The sequence below is a fragment of the Poecilia reticulata genome, linkage group LG21, assembly GCF_000633615.1.
Source record: "Poecilia reticulata strain Guanapo linkage group LG21, Guppy_female_1.0+MT, whole genome shotgun sequence".
In the NCBI taxonomy this organism is placed as follows: Eukaryota; Metazoa; Chordata; class Actinopteri; order Cyprinodontiformes; family Poeciliidae; genus Poecilia; species Poecilia reticulata.
Genome location: NC_024351.1, coordinates 343,991 through 355,384, shown reverse-complemented (window position 1 = coordinate 355,384; position 11,394 = coordinate 343,991). Strand labels below are relative to the sequence as shown.

The following is an 11,394-nucleotide window of genomic DNA, read 5'->3' as shown; positions in this document are numbered from 1 at the left end:
TCGTGGAACGGGATTGGACGTCACGGCGCAGAGCTGCGCTCCCATTGGCCACCAGGACAGAGCTGGAGGCCACGCCCCCAGGTGTCCATGTCGGGTCATTGGACTGGAGCTGCACCAGTTCACACTGGGAATATTGATGCAGGAACAGGAAACGACCAGATCAGAGGAAGAACCACAACTTTGATACAGACATGAATGTTGTTGCTCCACCTTCATGACGGTTTCAGCTCAGCTCACCAAACCACGGAAAACAGAACCGCGACCCGGCAGAACCGCACACGGTGAGCAGCTCAGGTCCAAACGGCTCTTAGAGCCACAGGAGGATCAGCTTACAGAAAGCCTGACTGACCAATCAGATTCACGCTCCAACAACTTCAACAGTAAAGTCAGATAATAAACGTCAAAAAGCCAATTTCTTCTTTTACTTAAAGGAAAATCAGCTGCAGGCTCATAGTTCTGAACTTTAGAAAAGATTTCAGTTTATTACAAATGTTTCTGATTGATAATCAACTTATCTGATTATAGAGTAACAGATTATTACTAAACAGTATTTATCAGTAGTTTCCATTTTAGTTCCATCCTGTTTGCTCTTTTATTTCCATGTTATTTTGTCTGATATTCCTTTTTCACCTGCATTAATTCTGATGGTTTTTTCAGCCATATTTACCACATTACTTTATTAAGCTATTCATTTATTGCCAGTTTTGGCAGGATCTGTCCTCCATAGGTTCTGCCTTCAGTCCAGCCAAATAAAACTCACCGAGATTAAAATATGACATCATTTTGAAGAAAGAGGACATTTTTTAAACATTTTAAAGCTTAGAGAAACTTCTCTCTCGCTTTGGTCTTCAGCTACAGAAAAACAAACTTCAGCATTTTCTTTACAGGGCTGTTGGTGTTTTTAGTAAATTAAATTCTGCAGTCATGACTGAACTAATCGGATCTCATCTGGTGATCAGCTGACCAATCATCAGCCAACCAAACGCTGCTGAACGACTCAGCAGATCCAGACTTTTATTGTGAAGGATCAGGTCCTACTACAAATGAAATGATTGATCAATTACTAAAATAATCAGCAACTAATTTAATAATCACTTCATCAGTAACTGCAGTATTCAGACTGGAAGATCATTTGAACAGCAATGAAGCCAAAACCTTTTCCATCCGACATGAATCTGGAGATCAGTTCAGCTTCTGCAAACAAATCTATTAATCACCTTTGGCATGCAGATCAATCCTCAGATCAGCTCTAGCTGTATTGATTAGAGGCGTGCTGATCAATCGGCTGATTTCTGTGAGAAAGTGAATGATCGGTGATCGATCTTGTTGCCGATCACCTGCATCTCCCTTCCCAGCCTGCAGCTGCTCTCCTGTAGTGACGAACTTTAACTGTGATTGGGGTCGTTGGCGTGTTGTGGTGGAGAACGACCTGAGAACGACCTCAGGGTGACCTCAGAGTGACCTCAGGGTGAAGCAGGACACGATGCACCAACACATCCAATCTAACATGAGATTAAAGTCAAACCATTGATTTGGCTGCATCAGTGCAGGAGCTACAGATCCGGATCAGCTTCACGGTCAGAAAGATAAACAAATAACCCAACAATGATTCAAGTCTTGGAGCTGCGGAGTGAGACGCTGGTTCTGGTTCTGGTGTCGGTCCGCTGCTACAGGTGGTAATATGACCCAGACGGATCCGCTCAGCTCACAGCAGCTGGGAGCTGAAATCAGATTCCAGACGTGTGCCTGGTATCTCTAAAGTAGGTGAATTTATTGCCAGATAACAGAATCATTTAACAGCCAATCAGGTGATCGGAGATCGGCCTCATGGACGATCCGATCGGAGCGTCGCTCGTCCCGATGTTCAGCAGATTCATCGCTGCCACTGACGTTTAGAAAATGTTTTATCTAAGGAACCATTTCAAATGTTTATTTGTATTTTTATGTAAAAGATCAGAATGGGTTAAATTAAAATATTTTTTATCCAGTCAGAATAATCGATCAGTTCATGTTAGCTGCAACGCTAGCTCCACATCCTGAGCAGAACCGGGTCTGGAACCCAACCCGAGAGGTTCCCAGCTTCTGACCTTTGACCCCTCACCTGTGCAATGAAGACGACGTGCTTCCCGCTGAACTTCTTCTCCAGCTCCCGGACCAGGCGGACCTGGATCTTCTGGAAGGACTTGAGCTGAGGAACCGGGACGAAGATGATGATGGCTTTGCGGCTGCCGCCCACCTCGATCTCCTGCAACACAGAGGAACGCTCCGTCAGCAACACGCCAGCAACGCAGAGCATCCGCAACACGGATCCGGAACCAGACGGATCCGGAGCGTTCTGTGTCCTGCATGGTTTGTCTCCCCAGTAACGGCCCAAAGGACTCTGGGAAGGCATAGGAATATGCAGGACGCTCGCCGCACCGGCAGCCGGGGGCGGAGCTTACTGTCCGACATCGTGGAACGGGATTGGACGTCACGGCGCAGAGCTGCGCTCCCATTGGCCACCAGGACAGAGCTGGAGGCCACGCCCCCAGGTGTCCATGTCGGGAAAACAAGGAGACGGGAAAACGTTCAGCAGAATTCCCACCTTAGCTGCGGTGATGTGCAGTTCCCTCAGCTGGGCCTTCAGGTCGGAGTTCATCTCCAGCTCCAACAGAGCCTGGAGGAGAAAGGTCCGGGTCAGCAGGCGAACAGAACCGGCACCAAGATGGCCGACTGACGGCTCTTACCTGGGAGATTCCAGACTCAAACTCATCGGGCTTCTCGCCATTCGGCTTCACTATCTTAGCGCTGGTACTGAACATGGCCTTAGTCTCTGCACAGAAACAGAGCTTAGAGAGGTCAGAGGTCAATTCATTCCATATTTAAAGAGGAACAGTAAAAGGAAAAGATTAGCAGGGCTAGCTGGATGTGTCACTGGGGGATATCAAGCTGTTGGTGTTGGACTGTCATACAGCAAGTACTCAGTCAGAGGCCTCTTCTGATTCGTTGGAACACTGACTGCTACCAGAAATCCTTCCTGCCCACAGCATCACCACCCACAATTCTCTTAAAATACTTGGATGATTTAAGTTACTTTAGCAAAGTATTTTTGAATAAAATCTGACTTAGGAACATCTAAACTGGTTCCAGAATAACCGGTTAACTGGTCCCAGTTGCTGCCGACATGAACTACCAGTAACAAGTTTGAAATGGTTCTTGTTCTCCTGCTGCAGCGACCTAACCGCTAAACTGGTCCCAGCTCGGAGGTTCTTCGGTGAAACTGTGGGACCAGTATAGTAGTTAATTCCCAGTTCATTCTCCAGCAGTAGCTGACTGAACACACGCCCGGCCTAGCTTCTCCCGCTAACACAGTCCCTCCGCTACTACGCTGTAAATACACCTCTAACGAAACCATCCGCTGCTACACAAATCTTAATCTGAGGTATCAGAGTCCAAATGGGAAGTTCTGGTAGTTGAAGCAACAACAAAACAGCTTTAAAGGACATTTAAGATCAGAAAACTGCTCTGCTGTAAAAATAACACGACTAACCTGTGTCAGCGACGGCCAAGGAAGAGACCGGAACATCGCGAGACTTGAATTAATCCAATCGCGTCGCTGATCATTAGCATCGCGAGAATTAGATATGTACGCCGTTGTTAAGTTAACATATCGCGAGAGTAAAATTAGTAGAACGTCTGATCCATACTCCTATCCGGGAGGTGGCGGTAATGCACCCAACCGCCATAAAAACGAAAGGAGAAGAAGAACAACAAGAAGAAAATTAGTAGCATCGCTGCTGTTAATTATCGGGTTTACGGCCAACTTCACCACATTTAGGCCTAACATGACACTCTGCTGGTTCCGCTGATGTTCCGGATTTGGACTCCGGTTCGGACAGTTCTCAAGAGGTTCTGCAGCTGTTCAGACATGCCGAACCCGAAAGGAAAGTTCTTCTACGCTGTCAGGAAGGGAGTCAAACCCGGAGTCTATAAGTCCTGGTGAGGATCCGGACCGGCTGTGTGGAAACTTTTAACTGATAACGGATAGGAACTAGGTTTATTGTGACGTCATAATAATCCAGAACCGGGTGGTGGTTCCGAGTATTTTCTCAGAATGTCGCTTTCGGAACCGCAGTTTAGAATTCACACCTCAGCAGCCGCGTCTAATTATTATGTCAGTTAAAATTAATTTCAATAATTTAGATTGTATGCGTTCATTTCATACAGACGGACACATTTAACCCTTTAGTTGATTCTGCTTACAGTCAGCGGAAACGCAGCATTTAGTTAAAGTAGTCAGAAAATCTAATTTAATTTAGAAATATTGTTTTATGGTCTAAACAGCCGTGGAGGAACTGACTATTGTAGGGTTAGGGTTAATATTGTTCACGGAGTAGTATATAAGTAGAAAGTTTAGTAGAAGGAAAAACTAGCAGTCAGTCAGCTGCTGCAGTCATCATCAGAACCTTCTGCTGGGTCCATCTTTGTGTTTCCTGTTGGAGTGTTGATAGGTTCAACAAAACCTTCAGGTCCAGTTTCTCCACACCGATCAGAACCAAATTTACTGGGAGTGAGAGAGTGGGCGTGTCTCACTGATCTCTGATTGGACAGAAAACAGGAAGTCCTCCAACAGAGGAAGGTGACAGACGGACAATGTTAAGAAGGAGGAATGGGTTAAATCCAAAAGGTTCTAAAGATTTCACTGGGTCAGAACAAGAACATTCTGGAAAGAGTTCTGGAGAAATGCTGAGCCTAAAATCCTGATGACTTTCCTGGTTCTGGTTGTTCTTCCAGGGAAGAGTGTAAGATCCAGGTGGACAAGTTTCCAGCTGCGTCGTTTAAGAAGTTTGGATCAGAACGAGACGCCTGGGCGTTCTTCAGAGGAGAAGACCCGTCTGCGGTTCCGGACCACAGCACAGGTGTGTCGGTCCAGACAGGTGAGGAACTAAAGGTTCTGCCTCTAGAACCTCTGGAACCAGCAGTAATCCTGCAGGTTTGTTCTGAATGGTTCTGGTAGGACCATCTGTACCGATCAGAGAGGTGACGGAAACATGATCTCTGTGTTTTCATCAGAACCTCTGCTGCAGCGTTTTGGATCAGCTGAAACCTTTTAGCAGAACTGGACCCGATTCCTCTGGAACGGTTCTGTTCCTGATTGCAGTTCTGTTTCCCATCAGGGACCCGGCCTGGAGAGACAGACGTCCCTCTGCTCCCCAGACGGGGCCCAGAGCCGGTGGAGTGCATCCCGCTAGGAAAGAAGAGGCCCCGCCCAGAGGAGGGGGCGGAGCCTCAGCCTAAACGAGCAAAGCCATCAGACGGCTCGTTAGCAGGAAGCAGTGATGGGTTCACCTACATGGGTACGATGATGGAGCTTCATCCAGAGCTGTGGCCTCCAGTGGCTGGCACCGCTAGCTAAGAAGCTAGCTGCGCTGACCCTGAAGCACTAGTCATTAATTTAATTCTGCTAAAGCTAAAGCGCTATACTAGCATGGTATAAAGTGGAAACTAAAGATGAAGCGTCGTGTCAACGTGGTATTCAGTGGAAGCTAATGCTAAAATGCTAACTTCAGCCATATTGACACCCACTAGGTGCGGTGCAGGACCATATTGCCCTCCACAGGATCAAATTACTAACAGTTTAAAACCAAAACTTCAACACGGATGTTGAATTTTTTTTCAACTGAAAGTTATCAAAACATGCAACTAAATTATCACTAAACAATTCATGAGAAAAAAAATTATTTTAGGGGAAGCTAAGTATGCTAAACATTTTCAAAATTAGCAAAAGCGCTCAATGCTAAAAATTAGCACTGCTAATTGCAATAGTGGCCACTCCCAGACTGACCTCTGACCTGCTGCTGACCTTCCAGGCGATGCCGTGGTGGTGTACACCGACGGCTGCTGCTCAGCCAATGGGCGGGCCCGGGCCCGGGCCGGGATCGGGGTGTACTGGGGCCGGAACCACCCACTGTGAGTCCACACACACCCACACACCCTCAACTAGCTGCTGCTGGCGCTAACGCTGAGGAAGTAACCAGCTGCTGCCTGTTGGCCAGAAATGTTGCAGAACGGCTGCAGGGGCGACAGACCAATCAGAGAGCAGAGATTCAGGTAAGACCCGCCCACATCCCGCCTCAGAATCACGGTCCAATCAACATGAGAACAGAGTGCGGCTTTAAAAGCAGCTGGAGCCCGATTGGTCAGGATGAACTGGTTCTGGTCCAGTGCCCTCTAATGGCTCAACTGATGTAGTGCAGCACAATCCTTTTATTTCTCCCTGTGTTGGATGATGCACTGCCGTTAGTTTTATTACCGTATTTTCTGGACTATAAGGGACCTAAAAGCCTTAAATGTTCTCAAACATCAGCAGTGCGTCTTATAACCCGGTGCTCCTGATGTGTGAACTGAATTCCAAGATCTGTCCCCGACAGAGACGTAACGTGTGCAGCAGGACGCTGGCAGCGATAAACCGATCAGAGGATTGTTGTCTGAGTTCTGCAGCCTCGGTAAAAACCAGACAGGTTCTTCCTCCATCACCGTCTCTCTTCATCTGCGACTCCATGCCGCTCATCTCACTGCTGCTGTGGAAAAGGAAGTGAAGCAAACTAATGTTTGCCGTCATTCCGGGAGGATCAACAAAAGACCTCCAACTGCCGGACATCGGTGTGAACAGGCCGTTCAAACAGACGCTGCGAGGGAGCGATGGACTGAACACACGCTTACTGAGACGGGGCGCCGGGCGAAGTTACGCCACCAGGTGTGGATGGACTGGACGCCTGATGGATCTTTTCTTTCCAGGCAGCATTTTAAACGGTGATCCAGGCTTTTATTTCCACTCGGTTGGATTCCTGTGACTCCCTTCATCTGGGAGTCAGTCAGTCGCTGCAGCTGGTTCAGATGCTGCTGCACCACTTTGAACCGGAACTGGAAAGAGGGAGCATGTGACCCCTGACCCCTGACCTGGCCTCACTTCACTGGCTGCCTGTATATTTTAGGATTCATTTAAAATTCTTATGTTTGTTTTTAAATCACTACATAACCTTGCCCCGGCTGACCTCTGAGCTTCTTCACCCCTACGGGCCCCATCGGTCTCTCAGGTCCAGCTGCTCCTGGAGGTCCAGAGGTCCAGGAGGCTCAGAGGGTCAGAGCTTCTCTGTCMTGGGCCCAAAGTTATGGACCGACTTGCCTTGGCAGGTCAGAAACGCCCCTTCACTGTCCACTTTAAAGCTCGTCTATTTTACTTGGCTTTCGACTCCAGCAGGATCCAGTTTTAAACTGTTAGTTTTTATTTTATTTTTTATTATGTTGTGTTTTAATGTACAGCATTTTATCAGCTGTGGTTGTTTTAAAGGGCTGTATAAATAAAGTTGGTTTGGTTTGGCCTCAACTGTTATCAGAGCTTCGCTGAAGCTGCATCGTTGCTGAACCTGGAAACGAGACTCTGATGAGGGAACCTGATGGACAAGCTGTTCAGCTCAGACACAGAAGAAGAATAAAAAGTAACGTGTTTAGTTACATAGTCGAATAAAGTTCATCTAAACTTACTGCTTTGTTCCCTTTGTTTTCTGTTTGTATGTTTTAGCATGAGTCTGATAATCCAGTGCGCATTATAGTCCGGGAAATACGGTACTCAATTAAAATGATACAATTCTGAGTTTAAAAGCTTATTTTTATCAGAATTAAAATTTAATTAATTAACCTCAGAAAAAATGGGACTCGTTGACTGGTTAGTGACTGGTTAACTGGTTAGTGACTGGTTAATGACTCGTTTACTGGTTAGTGACTCGTTAACTGGTTGGTGACTGGTTAATGACTCGTTAACTGGTTGGTGACTGGTTAGTGACTGGTTAGTGACTCGTTCACTGGTTAATGACTCGTTGACTGGTTAGTGACTGGTTAGTGACTGGTTAGTGACTNGTGACTGGTTAGTGACTGGTTAGTGACTCGTTCACTGGTTAATGACTCGTTGACTGGTTAGTGACTGGTTAGTGACTGGTTAGTGACTGGTTAATGACCCGTTAACTGTTTAGTGACTCGTTTACTGGTTAGTGACTGGTTAGTGACTCGTTAACTGCTTAGTGACTCGTTGACTGGTTAGTGACTGGTTAGTGTCCCCCTCCCCCCCAGGCGGCCTGCAGGGCTCTGGAACTGGCCCGGCAGAACCACATCCAGAAGCTGGTTCTCTACACTGACAGCAAATTCACCATCAATGGTGAGTCATCATCCTGGACCTTGGGGTGTGGTGGGGCCAGGTGACCTCTGACCTCTGACCTCCTGCAGGTGTGACCAGCTGGGTGAAGACCTGGAAACTGAACGGCTGGAGGCTGAAGTCTGGTGGTCCGATCACCAACAAAGACGACTTCATGACGCTGGACCGGCTGAACTCCGAGCTGGACGTGGTCTGGGTGAATAACCGGGCCGGGCCGGGCCGCTGGGGCGGAAAGCTGGGCGCTCCTAACTGTCCCTCTCCCTGCAGATGCACGTCCCGGGCCACGCGGGGTTCACCGGGAACGAGATGGCGGACCGGCTGTCCAGGGAGGGAGCAGCCAAGGAACCACAGTGAAACGTTTCTGATATTTTCTGCTTCCTTTCTGCTCAGAGTGAATGAAGTTTAGTTTGCTTGGTGTTTCTGTTGTCTGATCAAACATAAGAGAGTTTCTCTATCCGTTTATTAAAATGTTAAAAAGGCTGAAGAAGTGTCTCTTCATTCCCTGGAGGGTTAGAGCCGTGGTGCCCAAAGTCGTCCTGCGTGTTTTAGTTGCTCCCTGGTTTAACACACCTGGATCCAGCGACGGCTCGTTAGAAGAACATTGACCTGCTGAAAAGGTTTTACTACCACCAGGGAGAGAAGGAAACATGCAGGATGCCGGGCCTCCAGGACTGACTGGGCAGTCCTGGATTAGGTGTTGGTTAAATATAATCCCTGGTTCTGATTGGCCGATGAAGCCCTCACGACGGCTCCTCCCCCGGAGCCGCTCTGCTTCTGTTTGCTGCTTTAATCTGTTAAATTATCCCATCTTTAAGGTTTCGCCTGGTTCCGACCTGCAGGTATTGAAACGGACCAGCAGAGGGCAGCACTCCTCACTGCTGATGCCTTTAAACTGGACAGATCAGCACATTAATGTCCTAATTTATGTACAATTAACTTGATTATGCCAATAATTATGATTAATACCAAAGTATCATCCTTAATCACACTGAAAACCATTTCTTGAGGGTTTTTATTTTATTCTTAATTCCAGAAATGATTTTTGATGGTTGCCAAATAAATGTTAATCTTAGAAATGAAAATAAATCCTTAGGCTAGTTTAAATCTGAATTCAAGTTAAAATGTTTCAGGGATTAAAAGATTTGTTAATTTTCTAGTTTAACTAGCAGCCAGGATCATAACTATTCCTACCGCTGGCAGGTTGACATGGAGGAATGCTGGCTGGGCGCAGAAGTTTGTTCTGTCAGTTGGTTTCGAAATAACTTTTATATTTATAAATCTGTTCCTGTCTGAACTCTGACCTCGCTCAGTTTGGCTCTGAGAACTCTGGCAGCAGCAGGCTGAGGCAGAGCGACCTCTGACCTCTGCCTGCAGGCCAAGCGGGCCGCCGCGATCCCGCCAGCGGCGGCACACGCTGCGGGGTCAAAGGTCAACGCTTCAGCAGCTCGTTAGCTCTGCAGCTGGAGGGAAGCAAAGCGGTAGAATCAAACCTCTGTTTGCTTCAGAACCTTCTGAGAAAATAAACTTTGCACATTGGGTCAGAGGAACCGGGTCAGAGTGGACCGGACTGGAGTTCTACAGAACTTCCCACCTCATGTGCAGAGCCCGGAGAGACGGAGGTCCACTCCGCAGTTCTGAGCAGCTCCGTTTGGACTGGACTCCCTCAGCAGGTCCAGAACCTCCTGACCTCAGCATGATGTCACAGACGGGTCTGTTTCCATGACAACAGGGACCAAGACGGCGCTGGGAAAGAGAAGATCTTTATCTGACACTACGACAGAATCCAGCAGGTCAGTGAATGCACCACGGCCAGTTACCCCAGTGTGAGGCTGGTTTTGGCCCAGTTCAGCCCAGTCCTCCCAGCAGCAGCCTCAGTGGGAGGAACAGCAGCATGTTGGGATGCAGCGCAGCTCTCTGGGCGTCAGCCTGCTGCAGACCTGAGCTGCATACTAACAGGCAGCTGCAGCAGCGGCTCCAAACGCTGAGTGTTAAAATGTCTTTATTGGGCTTAAATGTTGGAATCACTCATTATTATTGAAATGTTCTGGTTCTATTGGGTTTTATTTGACATATTGAGATTTTATTCTTTATTAATATCGAAATAAAAACCAGGTCGTGTTTCGTTCCAGAACCGGAAGGAGAAAATTTGGCTGGTTTTGTCCCCTGGTGGCCGGCAGCGGTACTGCAGCGTGTTCTGTTGACCTGTAGCCTTCAGGGCTGTTTACCTGAGGAACAGGTGACGAGGAAAGGGGGCGGTGCCAGCAAAGACCTTCATTAAAAGCTCCTCTTCCTCCCCCTGATTGGTGATTCATCACTTCTGTGTGCCTGGTAGTAAATAAATAAATACAAATATATAAATTAATCCACGATAAATTAAGATTAAATAACTATTGTACAGGTTAACTTGGTGGTCATATTCTGAGTTTACCGACATGATGTCATGGTTGAAGGAATAAATTGGCTGTAGCAAAACAACCAATAGTGGTGCTCACCATATTTCAAATCCTCTTCTGATTGGTCGATCACCCGCCATGACGACTCCTGCTCCTGTATCAGAAGCTGCTCTGAAAGGCAAGCCTGGACTGAGGCACAGCACTGAGCCAATACTCAAAAAATAATCCTCACATGGCCTAGTTAAAGCCCAGAAACTCCTCATTTCACTTAGATGAGTCAAACTACCAGAGGAGCAAAAAACTGGACTCCAGTCAAAACTACAAAAATTCCCAGAAAGTTCCTGAGGATAACAGAGGAACTGTAACTGGTCCCACTAGCAGAGGGGTGTGCTAACTTTGTCCCTGTCTGGAGGGTTCTTTACTTTCCCAGACTAATAAATCAGATCAGAAACTTTAAGAAATTCTAAATCAATACCACAAGTTTCTGCAGGTCAAAGGTCACGGCTCCTCGCCCATACAAGGAGCCGGGAGCCTGGGGGGTATGGTCCATCGCCGCGGTAACGACTTTATCTGGCTGAGCGACTGGACGCTGCAGGCTGCAGGACCCGAACACCTACACAGCAGCAGGCTGCTGGTTCTGGTCCAACCGGGTCGGAACCGTCTGGGATCAGATGATAGTGAAGAAGATGATGAAGAGGAAGACATCTAAACTAAACTTTTCTTAACTTTCAGGAAAAGAAAACTTTCCTCTATTCAGCTCAGAATAACTTCAGGATGAAAACGGATAAAAACGGAAATAGTTCAGGATGAAAA

General features: G+C 47.3%; 2 protein-coding genes across 4 annotated transcripts in view; one reads left to right on the top strand and one right to left on the bottom strand.

Moving 5' to 3' along the window:
- The window catches only part of rps7 (ribosomal protein S7), a 5,354-nt gene extending 2,517 nt beyond the window's left edge, over positions 1-2,837 (bottom strand). Inside the window, 4 exon segments of the mRNA XM_017302159.1 lie at positions 1,020-1,037; positions 2,095-2,245; positions 2,585-2,656; positions 2,727-2,837. Of these exon segments, the coding sequence (XP_017157648.1) occupies positions 1,020-1,037; positions 2,095-2,245; positions 2,585-2,656; positions 2,727-2,801 (316 nt within the window). The 5' untranslated portion in view covers positions 2,802-2,837.
- Positions 2,838-2,939: 102 nt separating this feature from the next.
- rnaseh1 (ribonuclease H1) lies at positions 2,940-8,669 on the top strand. Of its 3 annotated transcripts, none has more exons than XM_008396964.2 (8): positions 2,940-3,978; positions 4,774-4,898; positions 5,157-5,336; positions 5,850-5,949; positions 6,036-6,090; positions 8,107-8,191; positions 8,260-8,384; positions 8,456-8,669. In XM_008396964.2, the coding sequence occupies exons 1-8, from the start codon at positions 3,848-3,850 to the stop codon at positions 8,540-8,542; spliced, it is 888 nt and encodes a 295-aa protein (XP_008395186.1). In that variant the 5' UTR covers positions 2,940-3,847; the 3' UTR covers positions 8,543-8,669. The 3 variants fall into 3 exon arrangements, with proteins under 3 accessions (XP_008395186.1, XP_008395185.1, XP_017157641.1); XM_008396963.2 differs by having other exon boundaries at positions 4,774-4,916; XM_017302152.1 differs by lacking the exons at positions 8,107-8,191; positions 8,260-8,384; positions 8,456-8,669 and adding an exon at positions 6,411-6,926 and having other exon boundaries at positions 4,774-4,916.
- Positions 8,670-11,394: the final 2,725 nt, after the last annotated feature.

Excerpts from the sequence above, each read along its gene's own strand:
- rnaseh1 (XM_008396963.2), top strand. The coding sequence starts at position 3,848 with ATGTTCCGGATTTGGACTCCGGTTCGGACAGTTCTCAAGAGGTTCTGC. Across the intron at positions 4,917-5,156 it reads AGGTGTGTCGGTCCAGACAG|GGACCCGGCCTGGAGAGACA; the intron begins GTGAGGAACTAA and ends GTTTCCCATCAG. Across the intron at positions 8,385-8,455 it reads CCGAGCTGGACGTGGTCTGG|ATGCACGTCCCGGGCCACGC; the intron begins GTGAATAACCGG and ends CTCTCCCTGCAG.